The following is a 14,116-nucleotide window of genomic DNA, read 5'->3' as shown; positions in this document are numbered from 1 at the left end:
CGCACCACAGCAAAGAGTAGCCCCCGCTCTCCACAACTAGGGAAAACCCGCACACAGCAATGAAGACCCAACGCAGCCAAAAATAAATAAATAAATACATTTTTTAAAAAAGAGAGATAAAGTGAACCACTGGTGCTGCCATAAAGACAGATGATAACAGGTGTTGACAAGGATGTGGAGAAATTGAAACCTTCATACATTGCTGGGGGGAATATTAAGTGGTGCAACCACTGTGGAAGACAGTTCGGTAGTTCATCAAAAAGTTAGGCATAGAATTACCTTTTGACCCAGCAACTCCACTGCGAAGTATATTCCCAAGAGATTGAAAACATATGTTCACACAAAAACTTGCATGTGAATATTCATAATAGCATTATTAATAATAGCCCCCAAATAGAAACAACCCAAATGTCCATCAACTGATGAATGGATAAATAAAATGTGGTACATCCATACAGTGGAACATTCATGAGCCATAATATTAAGTACTGATGCATCCTACAACATGGGTGAACCTTGAAAACAATACACTAAGTAGAAGCCAGATGGAAACGACCACATATTGTAGGATTCCGTTTATATGAAATGTCTAGAATAGGCAAATCCATAAAGACAGAAAGTAGATTTGTGGTATCCAGGGGCTGGGAAGATGGTGAGTGACCGCTAATGAGTAAGCGTTTGACGACTCTTAAACCCCAGTTTGAAAAGCAGTGTACTAGGAGATCGTGGTGTTGCAGCTGCTCACGTATATTTGTTCCTTTGGAGTTACAGAAGCCTTGTCTGTTGACTTGGTTCTCTAGGCTAGAAGTCTGTCCTCCAGGTTCAAGCTCTCCACCCTAAACAGCTAACACGTCCAAACACTAAGCTATCCTTGGAGAGTTTTGCATAAGCCAGGACCTAGATGGCCTGTTTCTTTCAGGCATGATTAAAAGCCTAGGTGAAAACATTTAATGGAACATTTTGATCTCATTAAAAACCAAGAAAGGCACATCTTTGAAATACAATCTCATAAAGCCCTGCCTTGTAGACAGATGTGTGTACCAAACTCTCACCTATCAGAAAGGGATTAGAATTTATAAAGGGACATTTTGTTTCCTGGCTACAAAGCCATTTCAATCCTAGGGATATTTACAAGCAATATGAAAAGCCCTCTGCACCTGACGGACTGGCCGCTGTTACCGAGTGTCATAAATGTCAACGACCAGGCTTTCTCCTGGAGAGATTAGCTTTGGGGGAGCTGCTGGGGGAAAAAGGACAGATGTTGTTTCATATGTATGAGTAGACTAGGATCAGAGAAGAGGGTGAGTCAGCGTGGGTGGTAAACATCAGGGGAAACGAGGAGGATCGAACTGCTGCTGTCATCTTTGCCGTTAGGCCAGAAATGTCACCTGGCTCCTTTCTCCCTGTCCTATTGCCAGAAAGAGGAGAGAAGGACCTGGGTGGCCCCTCCACGTGCCCTCTCTTCTTTAACCAGTAGCTGGCTTCTTCTTCTTCTTTAACCAGTTTACAAAGAGCATTCCTGAACCTAATCTCCCAATTGTCTTGATAGTTTGATGTTAGTCAGTTTAGGGGGAAGGAATCTGTTAATCATCTTAGCAGAGTGTTAGCACCCCTGTTCTATGGGGGAGGGAACCGAGGTACATGGAGATTTAATAACGGGCCCATAATCATATAGTTTGGGGGTGTCAGGCCAAGATGAGAGTCTAGATCTTTTGGCTGTAATCTGGAGTGTCTGCACAGCTCCAGAGCTACTCTCAAGTCATGCCTTTGCTCACCATTCAGTCACTCAACAAATACTTATTGTTTTATATTTATCATTTATTTTATTTTTTTAAATTTTATTGAAGTATGTTGATTTACAACGTTGTGTTTAGTTTCTGCTGTACAGCAAAGTGACTATTTACACATATCTATGTATTCTTTTTCATATTCTTTTCCATCATGGTTTATCACAGGATATTGAATATAGTTCCCTGTGCTAGACAGTAGGACCTTGTCAACAAATACTTATTGATAGCTATTGTGTGTCAGGCACTCTTCTGAGCTCTTTGGCTGCATCAGTGAGCAAAAACAAAGATCCCTGGAGCTTACATCTCATCTGCAGTGAGGGCAGGGGCAGAAATAGACAATAAATATAATGAATAACTAAGTTATAAGGTGTGTTTGAAGGTGATACGTGCTATGGAAAAAAGGTCATTCAGGATTTGAGGATCAGTGGGACTGAGGGGAGTGGATTACAACTGTAAACAGGGAGGTCAGGGAAGTAGGGATAATAGCATGGAGGCTTGTGGGACTAAAGGGAAGATGCATGTAAAGTGCCCAGTCCAGAGCCTGGCACATGGGTGGTCATAAGCCCTCATTAGCGGCAGCTGTTATCACGGTACCAGTCCTGTCTCCTAAGAGCCCCCAACCAAGACTGTGCCCAAAATGGACAAGCAGCTTAGTTACAGACAGGTTAGACCTCAGGGTCAGGGGCCTGTCTGGCCCAGAGCATGGTGCCACAAACTGCCCCAGCTGGGTGTAGAGACCCCGTATCTGCTTTGTGTGTTGTGTCCACGGCCAAACCAGCAGGGCAGGTCCTGCTGGGGACAACAAGCACCATCTCTGCTGTATTTGATCAGAATGGAATCTGGAATTCCAGAGTAGAATAGAAAATGTGAAAGAAGGGGCAATGTAAGGCCAGGGCTCCCCCATACTCCTGAGATCCCTAGGGCTCCTGACACCGTGTTGCTAGGCAACAGCACACAGATTGAGGACAGCTGGCAGGGGTCAGCCTGCTTGGGGTGTGTCAGCTGGTGCCTGCTCTGGGAGAGAGGGGGCATCGCTTGTAGGTAGAGGTAACAACTGACTGTGTAGGGGGATTAAGAGAAGGCCAAAAAGGCATCCTTAACTCTGTGATTCTGCCTCATGCCTGCAATTTCACCTTTAGGGATTTGCTCTTTCAAGTAAAGATTGGTGTTAAACTTTTTCTGAGTGTGGAACTTTTTTTTTTTTTTTGCGGTACGCGGGCCTCTCACTGTTGTGGCCTCTCCCGTTGCGGAGCACAGGCTCTGGACGCGCAGGCTCAGCGGCCATGGCTCACAGGCCCAGCCGCTCCGCGGCATGTGGGATCCTCCCGGACCGGGGCACGAACCCACGTCCCCTGCATCGGCAGGCGGACTCTCAACCACTGTGCCACCAGGGAAGCCCGAGTGTGGAACTTCCGATTCAAACAAAACCTAAACTGAGAAGACTAGCATGTTGAACAGATTTTTAAAAACAACCTTGCTCCATTAAAGTGGGGAATCCCCACTCCCCTTTGAAGGGTCTGGCTTTCTAAACCCCTAGACTCTGGAGCAGAATTTGAAAGTGCCTGGGTTAAAATATTTCAGCCCCCTGTTAAAAAGTGAACAGCCTCTTGTGTGGTAAAAATATTAAGCCATTCAAAAATTAAGAACGCATTATTATAGATTTCAATGATTTTCCTGTGTGTGAGGGGATGGATAACAGAATCCTTAGAGGATCTGATGAAAACAGTGCCCAGAAAAATGCATATACCTAAAATTCTGTATCTGGTTTTATGGGGAAAGTGGTCCAGGATCCTAGATTAAAGGTCCCTGTCTTGTGTGAGATGTATTTATATGATTTGCTTCCAAATGGGATAAATATTTAAGTCTTGAGGCATAGAAGAGTGAGTTTTGAAAGAGGGCGGAAGGAGAAAAAGATCTAGTGGGGAATCAGAATCTTGGAGGTAGAGCCCAGGAATCTGTATTTTTAATGTGATCTCCAGACAGTTGTGATAATCAGACAGATGTAGGCACCAGAGGTTGAGGACTGGTATGTCTAGGCCTTTAGGGCCCAGGAGACACTGCTACTGAGTTAGCAGTCTTAAAAGGGTGGGAAGGAGGGAGGGAGAGAAGGGAGGAAAGAGGGAGTCTCTCCAGTCTGATGGCTAGCAAACAATAGGAAAGGTCCTGAGAGGTCAAGGTCACTGTGTCTCTGAGCCTCAGCGGACCATCCACCCAAAACCTGAGTGAGGACACTCCGAAGCCAAAAGAACGAAGAACAGGAGTTTGGGAAACCATCCAGCTAGGGCTGGGCCACAGAGAAAGTCTCTCTGGGGCCGTGATGTTCAAATTCTGACATTTCACCGTGGTCTTCCATGTTCTGTGCTAAGTAGAGCTCGCTCCTCCCTCCCAGCGAAGGGCTGGTCTCTCCTTGACAGTCAGGATTGTTTAATGGGATCTGCTCCCGTCTAGGTCAGAGGCTTTCCAAGCAAAGTGGCATCTGCAGCTGAACCAACAAATACCTACTGATCCCACTGTACCAGCTCAGGTGTTTGCCTGGTGCACCCGGCCCCCATATTGACATTCTCCCCAAAGGATCTGCCCTTCAGGGATGGTGAGAGGAGACGGGGCTGAGCCTGCAGCTGGGGGAAGAGCAGGAGGGGGCCTCCTCCAGACCCCAAGGCCTCTAGTCAGAAGCCGGGTTTACTTAAGAACCTGTTTCTTGACGCAGGCCCTGTCCCAGCCAAGACAAACCCAAGTTGTGTTGCTCGCCTGCTTCCTTGGTGGCTGTGACTTTGTGCAGCACTGGCTCAGTGACTCTAAGACTCAGGATCTGAGACTCTGCTTGGCTCTGTCTGTTCTGTCTGTGGGGGGCGGTGGCCGAGGGGTTACCACTCTCCCCAGCAGTCTCTGGGCGGTGATTCTTTGTTTTACTCAAGTGTAGCCATTTATCCAAACTGAACAAGTTAAGATTTGTGCATTTCAATGTATATAAATTTTTGCTAAAAATAAAAAAAAAACCTAGAAAAAATAACAACTTCGAGTGGGGAGGAGTGGATAGAAGTAAATGAGGACTGCGTAGAGGTAGATGAGCAAGAATGGCAGAAACTGATAAGTATGGAGGCTGGGTGATGGGTACATAGGGGTCATCATATTCTGTCTTTTTAAAATATATATTTGAGGGACTTCCCTGGTGGCACAGTGGTTAAGAGTCTGCCTGCCAATGCAGGGGACACGGGTTCGAGTCCTGGTCCAGGAAGATCCCACATGCCACGGAGCAACTAAGCCTGTGCGCCACAACTATTGAGCCTGCATGCCACAAGAAGCCCACGCGCCTAGAGCCCGTGCTTCACAAGAGAAGCCACCGTAATGAGAAGCCCGCGCACGGCAATGAATACCCAACGCAGCCAAAAATAAATAAATAAATTTATTAAAAAATTAAAATATATTTGAAATTTATTGTAGTAAAAAGTGAAGAAATAAAAAGACTTAGAAATGTCTATTTTCTCTTAGAAATATCCTCCCCGATCAAGAATCTTAAAGAAACTCATACTCTTTACCCTAGTAATCCCACCTCTGGGAATCTCTCCAAAGGAAATAATCAGAGATACACATAAAGCTTCATTGTAGTGCTATTTAAAATAAGGAAAAATTGGACAAAACTCAATGTCTGACAACAGGAAAATGGTTAGAGAAATTATGGTGCAACCTTAAAGACACAGGAGAGTGCTTGTGACCTAAAATGTAAAAAAAAGTCAGAAGAAGAAACCACATACCATATGATCTTCATTTTGTTTTTTATTTATTTATTTTAGGCTGTGTTGGGTCTTCGTTGCAGTGCGCAGGCTTCTCATTTCGGTGGCTTCTTTTGCTGTGGAGCACGGGCTGTAGGCGTGCGGCTTCAGTAGTTGTGGCTCACGGGCTCTAGAGCACAGGCTCAGTAGTTGTGGCGCACAGGCTTAGTTGCTCCGCGGCATGTGGGATCTTCCCTGACCAGGGATCAAACCCGTGTCCCCTGCACTGGCAGGCAGATTCTCAACCACTGTGCCGCCAGGGAAGCCCCTTCATTTTGTTTTTTAAAATGCATATGCATGTATAGAAAATGAATTTGAAAAGAAATACAATAAAACGTTACAACTAGTGATCTCTGCTTGGTAGGCTTATGGCAGACTTTAATTCCCTTTTTAATTCTAGCCTGTATTTTCAGCTCTTCTACAATTAACATTTATTACTTTGATAATTATTTTAAAAACTGAGAAGTGCCTTTTTTTTTTTTTTTTTGGTGGTACGCGGGCCTCTCACCGCTGTGGCCTCTCCCGTTGCGGAGCACAGGCTCCTGACGCGCAGGCTCAGCAGCCATGGCTCACGGGCGCAGCCGCTCTGCGGCATGTGGGATCTTCCCGGACCGGGGCACGAACCCGCGTCCCCTGCATCGGCAGGCGGACTCTCAACCACTGCGCCACCAGGGAAGCCCAGAAGTGCTATTTTGAAGGAAGAGGGGAAAAGGTGGAAAGAACAGATTTCCATGCACACACCAACCATAACATAATGAGGTATTGGAACTGGAAGGAACCTTAGAATCTAGAAATCGCCTAAATCCAACTTCCTCATTTTACAAATGAGAAGACCGAGGCCCAGCGTGTCGAATGCCCAACTAAGCCATTTGTTCTTAGTCTCTCTGGCTGCTTGTTTTAGCAGCTCACTGAGCCCTCATGGCTCCAGGAGCTTTGCAGCCTGTGCCATACCCACAATGTTAACAACTGGAGGCCCTGTTTGGGAAGCAGCCCTTGGACTCTCCAGTCAGTCTGGGCCACCCGTTGCCAGTGTCCTTGGCCAGCTGGGCTGGAGAAATGCCCTGGCAGGAAGAAGGCCACTGAAACTCTAGACCTCACTGCCACCCAATCACCAGTGCTTCTCCCTCAGACAGTCGTAGCTGGCCATCTCTGTCTTCTCTGCTGTGGCAGAGGTTACTTCTAGGCAGCTAGGCTATCTTTTTGTCAGGTCTGACTTGTCATGACTTTCAAACCATCATGAGTTGAAAAAGAAAGAGTGTGGTTCAATGGTTCGTGTCAAGCTGGAGTCAGAGACATGTTGCGGTCTTTGCCAGAGTCCCTAGACACTGTCTTCATCTGTTTGGACTGCTAAAACCGAATACGATAGACTGGGTGGCTTAAAACGTGAACAGTTTATTTCTCACAGCTCTGGAAAGTTCACAGTTCTGGGAAGTTCAAGATCAAGGCGCTGGCAGATCCAGTATCGGGTGAGAGCATTCTTGCTGGTTTGCAGACAGCCGTCTTCATGCTATATCCTTTCCAGGCCTGAGAGAGGGCTAGCTCTGCTTCGCTTCTTCTAAGGGCACTACTCCCTTCGTGGGAGCTCCACCCTCATGACTAAATTATCTCCCAAAGGCTCCACCTACAAATACCATCATTTTAGCGCTTCAACATTCCTTCTCTGGAGAAAGTGGGGCCAGCAAGAGTGTACAATGACAAATAATTGTAGAGAACAGTGGAATACTGGAAATTAGCACGTGCATAAGTGTTTATAGTCTGTCTCCTCCCCAGTGCATCCCTGCCCCACATTCCCCGCCTCCGCTGCTTGAGAGCTGTGACTTTGTCTCAGACACCACTGCTTCACCAGAACCTAGCACACAATAGGCCCTCAGTAAACACTTGTTGAACATGGAATGAGTGAACACCATTTTCCTAGAACATAGAAGACCTGACAGGTTCCAAGTTAACAGTATTTCCAGAATTTAAACATTTTAATTCCAAAAGAGCAGAATGTTTGAAAAAAAGTAGTTTTTAGCATTAACATTTATTTGCACACCTGCAATGCAATGCTTCAAAGAGTTGTCAATGGCAAACACATAAGCATCAGGGAACCACCATGGGCATCTCCAGGGAGGCTGTCATGATGTCCACTCCAGTCTGTTGTCTTCCACTCCTTCCTCCACTCCTCCCTCTTGAACTTGGCCATCCAATTAGTTGACATACATAATCTTATTTGGGGGATATTTCTTAAATTTAGACTACCAGATGATCCTGCTTCTACTCTCTGGGGGACTTATTAGGATAAGTCAGAGATTGGGCATGTTCCTGTAGCATAACTTTTTTTAAAAATGGTGATAAAATACACATAACATAAAATGTACCATTCTAATCTTTTTTTTTTTTTTTTTTTTTTTAATGTGGTACGCGGGCCTCTCACTGTTGTGGCCTCTCCCGTTGCGGAGCACAGGCTCCGGACGCACAGGCCCAGCGGCCATGGCTCACGGGCCCAGCCGCTCCGCGACATGTGGGATCCTCCCGGATCGGGGCACGAACCCGCGTCCCCTGCATCGGCAGGCGGACTCCCAACCACTGCGCCACCAGGGAAGTCCCATCCTAATCATTTTTAAGTGTACGGTTCAGGCATTAAGGACATTCACATTGTTGTGCTAGCGTCGCCACCATCCATCAACAGAATTATTTTCATCTTACAAAACTGAAACTCTGTACTCGGGCGCCCAGCCGCTGGCACCCACTGTTCTGCTTTCTCTTTTCCTGAACTTGACTACAATGCGCACCTCACACGCGCGGAATCAGACAGCGTTTGTTCGTTTGTGGCTGGCTTATTTCGCCCGGCATAATTTTCAGCTTTATGACTGCTGTGGATTTGGGCTGGGGAGGGGCACCAACGCCAGCCCTAGGTAGAGCTGAGAAGTAAGGAGGGGCTTATCCCCAGCTAGCCCACTTTCCTGCCTCATCCTTCCCTGAGTTCCCAATGGCTTCAGGTCCCTACTCACGGCGAAGTGGCCTCACCCCCTCATCCCATCTCCTGCTTACCCGGAGAGAGCCTCTGATTTGCTTTGTGTGGGCCGTGTGTCCGCGCCTCGGCAGAGGACAGATGGCCACCTCTTCTGACGATCCCGCCTAGATGGAATAGAATAAGGAGGGGATGTATCCTCCAAAGAGGCTCTGCTGCATGGGAGGGAGCTGTGGATAGTGGGCAGGCAAGAACCGCAGGCGTCCCTGACGGGGAGGTCCTCCAACCAGGTTTAAGTGCCTTTCAGCCTTCCCATTCCACACAGCGCCAGGCTTGACTGTTTCCCCTTTGGGCCCTGTTCACAAAGGTTTTGATGCCTTGGCTTTTATTGCAAAGTTTTCAGCAGCTTGAGTGCCAGTGCCGGGCCCCAGACACACTTTCACTGAGTGTGACTGTAGCCCACACAGGCTGCCCTCAAACACCAGCAGCCTGGAACACAGGCTACGGACTCAGATTGCCTGGGTTCGGTCCTAGCTTGGCAATCTCCAGGCCATGTGGCCTTGAGCAGGTAACTTCACCTCTTGACGCCTCAGTTTTCCCATCAGTAAAATGGCAAAATAATAATACCCACTCCATTAAGATGTTTTGAAGATTGAAAAACCTACTGCTGTAAGTGCTTGACCTGTATCATCTTATTTATGATCACAACCAACCTACTGCCCATGGGAAAAAGGCACCCCCTTTCTGGGCACACTGCCTAGCATGAAGAACTTGAGCTAGATTTCAACTTTACTCACACTCTGAGTTGGGCAGCTTTCTGGAGAGGCAGGTACTTGTGTGTCCCCATTTTCCAGATGAGGCAGCTGTGGCTGAGAGAGGTTGAGCCCCATGTGGTGATGGGGTGTGGAATCCCTTCTAGCTCGCCTATTTACTTAGTGCATGTGCCAAAGAAGCTAAGCACCGCCTGTGCCGTGGACCACATCCCTTTGGCACCAGCTCATCAGCTTACACCTTGTGCATCTTCCACAGTAGATAGCGACCACATGCCTCTCTAGCACTTAATCTGTAGACCAGTGATACCAATCTCTAGTCTCTAATCTATTACTTTGACAATCATCTAAAAAACTAAGACATGTTATTTGAAAGAAGGGGGAAAGGTGGAAAGAAGCACACATTTGCATCCAGGCACCATCCTGGCTTGGTGATTATTTTTTCATTTCAGCAGTCCACTCATTACCCAGACAGCAAGGACCCCAAACCTTGTGGGTCTGAGTGAATCCTTCTTCTGGAGCTGAAAGATCAGCGTTACCAATATTTGGCAAATCAGCTGCCAACTTTGGGGGTTTTCCCTCTAATTTCTTGTGTTCCCTGGGAGCATTACATGTGGCTGGGTGACTTAGGGGAGGGCAGATTAAGTAAGATGCCCACCCCTCGTTTTCAAACCCTTCCCTTCTTTCCTCGATGAACAGGCAGCAGCCACTGCTTCCTGTGCCCCATTTAAAATTGTGATTTGTGTCATATCTTTGTGAATGGGGAGAACAAGGAATTGTATGCTGGACATACGAATTAAATCTATTCGTGTGTCTCCTTTGCGAATCTGTATATTATGCAGACTGTATGCTCTCAAAGACAGATCACTGGTTAAACTGAGGTACCGTGGGGGAGTTGATTTGTTCACAGAACTCTGAATATAATTGAGGAGCGCTGCCAGTTATGTCTCTGATTTAACCGTCTGTCTAAGCCTATGTCTTGGATGGTGAGATCGCAAAGTATAGTTCAGATTTGAAACAGCTGCAGCAGAGCCAGCCACATTGGGTGTTGTAAATATCCCCAAGTGACATGAAGGAAAGTAGCACATATTGAAAGGGAAACTTTCTAAGGTTCGGAACCAGCATTTTCCCAGCAAACCTCCCACCAGGGTGGGACCCAGGGGACACCAAATGAAAGACGATGCAAAGAGAAGCAGGCTTGGCCCATGTGTCTCCGAGAGGCCAAATGCAGTCAGAGTGACTGAAACGATCTGCTCAAACAGATTAGGTGTTTTTTGTTTGTTTGTTTGTTTTTGCAGTACGCGGGCCTCTGACTGTTGTGGCCTCTCCCGTTGCAGAGCACAGGCTCCAGATGCGCAGGCTCAGCGGCCATGGCTCACGGGCCCAGCCGCTCTGCGGCACGTGGGATCCTCCCGGACGGGGCACGAACCCGCGTCCCCTGCATCGGCAGGCGGACTCTCAACCACGGCGCCACCAGGGAAACCCCAGACTAGATGTTTTCACACCACTTCTCAGGCCTCAGAAGCGAGCCTGCTTGCTGGCAGACAACCAACACTGCCTTGCTTAATTTTAGATTTGGCTGTTAAATTTCTCCCAGTGTGAGTTTGTGTTTGATGGGACTTATGAGGGTGGAAGATTCCTGGTAGCAAAGCCTGAGTTCTAGCTCAGTGACTTACCAGCTGTGTGACCTTGGACAGGCCATTTCACCCCGTGGAGAGTGTTTACTCATCTGTGCAATGGAGGAAACGCCCCCTGCTCGGCTTGCCTTCTGGGAGTTTAAAGATCAAATAAGATGGTGTTTGGGAATGTAAAAGCACTGTGCAGATGACAGGCATAATTACGTTCGCGGACAGAACATTGAATCCGTTCTGCCTGATTCACTCAGTTCTCCATTTAATTTACATACTGTGGATTTTACCCCTCTTTCTTGCAGCAAAACCCTTTGGAGAGTATCATTTTTAGACCTGAATTGATATATGTGTAGTTGCCTTATTTATCCTCAGAGTCCTCTGGGATGAAGAAAAGAATGGAATTAAGAGGAAAAGTAGGGGCTTCCCTGGTGGCGCAGTGGTTGAGAGTCCACCTGCTGATGCAGAGGACATGCGTTCGCACCCCGGTCTGGGAAGATCCCACATACCGCGGAGTGGCTGGGCCCGTGAGCCATGGCCGCTGAGCCTGCGCTCCGCAACGGGAGAGGCCGCAACAGTGAGAGGCCCATGTACCGCCAAAAAAAAAAACAGTTAGGCTCACAATTCCCCCAACTCCTCCTCCTACTCCGCATCTGCTCCCTCTGGATGAAAGTGCCCAGTTTATGCGTTGCTGTCCTGAGCCACACTGGACACAACATCTAGTACCTCTAAGTGCTGGGCAGACAATATATATTTGGTAAATATTTATAATAGAAGACAATAAAAATGGAGCTCTAAAATTGTTCTCTCAGCACCCTAAGTTTCTGAAACTACAAATCAAGAAACAACATGTTTACTGTATTTCCACAAATCTGAAATAACACTGCTTCTAAGACCAAAAGAAAGCCTGTGCTTAGTAGATGGGCCTGGAGTGAATAGCATAAGGTACAGGGAACCCCTAGTGTGTCTACAGTTCCATGGAAGCCGCGAGAAGCCAAGCTAGCACAGGAGAAACAGAACTGTTTTTTATGTACCAAGAAGAAAGGAAAAACTCCATCAGTTAAAACATGACACGATGCTTCCTTAATTGTGTCAGTTATAAGCCACAACTTGATTTCACAGATGTTAAAATGTGAAAGAAATACGCATCTTAGAAGAGATGAAAGGCAGTCTATTTAACCCCTCGGAAAAGTAAAGATTTCTTTTTTTGGTTCTGATACATTCTTAGGTTAGCCAACTTCAAACTGTCTCAGTTTTAGCCCCAGCTCCTTGCATTTATATATTATGCAATCATCCTTTCATATGGGTAGAAGGGGGACATTAATTCTATTTTTCTTATGGATACAGTAATACAAAGTACTTTAGGGCTTGAATATAGTTTTTGGTAAGTGAGGATTGTAAAATGCTTATCAGAACCAAATTCACATTAATTCTTATAGTTTTTTTGTTTTTGTTTTTGCGGTACGTGGGCCTCTCACTGCTGTGGCCTCTCCCGTTGCGGAGCACAGGCTCCGGACGTGCAGGCTCAGCGGCCATGGCTCACGGGCCCAGCCGCTCCGCGGCATGTGGGATCCTCCCGGACTGGGGCACGAACCCGTGTCCCCTGCATCGGCAGGCGGACTCTCAACCACTGCGCCACCAGGGAAGCCCAAATTCACATTAATTCTATGGACTGTTGTTTATTATGAGATTTAAAAGAGGAAGAAATGTTGAAGAGTATTTGGCTCGTTTATTGTGCTTTCTTTTTCCCAAGTAGTGCTTTCTGTGATTTTTGTTGTGGCTCTTGCTGTTTTATTTAATGCTTGATTTGGCAGTTTTGTTGTTGTTATTCAGTTTATTCTTAGTTCAGGTAAAGCAACTGAGCTGTGAGTTTCCATTGCACAGAGAAATTAGGCATGAATAGGCTCATGTGATGAGACCCCATCACCTGCCTGGGCTAAATGTGACATTTTCATAAAATTCGAGGTGGGAATTCATAGTTTTTCTGGAGAAAAGGAGAGAGCATGAAGAATGCAAGGAAATCAGGGAAACAGAAATACAGCTTTTGTCACAATCCTTTGTAAATTTTTCATGGACCTGTCCCTGCTCATAAATTCTGCAGTTTGGGACAAGAAAAATTCCACCTGTTTGTAGCCTGTTCTTTGGTTACCTTCTCACATTCCTCTGGCCTATCAGGACATTTATACACAACCGCAAAGAGAGTCATTAAAAAAAAAAAAAGGGGGGGGTTTTCTAGGGACTAGACCATGGCCAGTGGAGAGGAATGATCCAATAACCGTAGCTCCTGTACGTGTTTGATAACAATCATTTGGTTCCATGATGCCTTGTTTCCTGCCGGGGTCCCAGGGCCCGTTACTGTGATGATGAGTGTCAGTAGCCATCGTGCTGGACAGGAAGTGGGTAGGAAGCTGTTAATGTTTGACTGCTACTAATGCACATTTTCCCCACTCTTCTCTCATCTGCAGTCTGAGTACCACTACGAGTACACTGCGTGTGACAGCTTGGGTTCCAGGTGGAGGGTCGCCGTGCCGCATACCCCGGGCCTGTGCACCAGCCTCCCTGACCCCGTCAAGGGCACCGAGTGCTGTAAGCAGCCCTGCCTCTCAGCTTTGGCCTCTGCCCCAAGCCTCCTGCCATCCAAGTTAGGCACTTCCTGACAGTGTGGCTGCCTTAAGGAATCAGATCTCGCCCCGCCCCCCTCCCACCCGGTCAGTCCTCATCCCCAAACCTCTTGAGATTTGGTGCAGAAGTGTTATTTCGTGGATGCAAACTGGGTATTTCAATTTACTTTTGTTTTATTTTCAGATTTAAATCCCATGAGGGTATAAAGTAAAAATAATTCCGGCTGTGTGCCACTTAGATATTTTCTCTGTTTGCATACATTTTCTTTTTTTGGCTGTGCATTTCTCTCCAACCTACACTCACTAGCCACAGTCACTCATTTAGGAAAGATTGTGATTTGCAGTCGTTCTTGAAAAAGAAGCCAGAGAAGATGACTTTCTGCAGAGACAGACCTTTAAAATGCACTGGGCATTACTTCAGGGAACAAGAATCTTCCCTGACTGTGGAGCTGACCGTGCAGCCGGAAAGGCAGTGACTTCCCTGCAGCTCCCACCCCACCTCTGGGACTCTGCAGCTACAACTTTGCTACCACTGGCAGCTATTCCCCCTGAGCTGTTCTTTTTAGAAATGCAAAGGGGGGCAG

General features: G+C 46.8%; 1 protein-coding gene across 1 annotated transcript in view; it reads left to right on the top strand.

The window, feature by feature from the left end:
• Positions 1-14,116, top strand: part of ELAPOR1 (endosome-lysosome associated apoptosis and autophagy regulator 1) — a 68,358-nt gene that overhangs the window by 21,721 nt on the left and 32,521 nt on the right. Inside the window, exon 2 of the mRNA XM_033434507.2 lies at positions 13,377-13,497. Within this exon, the coding sequence (XP_033290398.2) occupies positions 13,377-13,497 (121 nt within the window). The remainder of the gene's footprint in view (positions 1-13,376; positions 13,498-14,116) is intronic.

The sequence above is a fragment of the Orcinus orca genome, chromosome 1 (genome assembly GCF_937001465.1).
Source record: "Orcinus orca chromosome 1, mOrcOrc1.1, whole genome shotgun sequence".
NCBI lineage: Eukaryota > Metazoa > Chordata > Mammalia > Artiodactyla > Delphinidae > Orcinus > Orcinus orca.
This window is presented reverse-complemented; position numbering and strand designations above follow the sequence as displayed.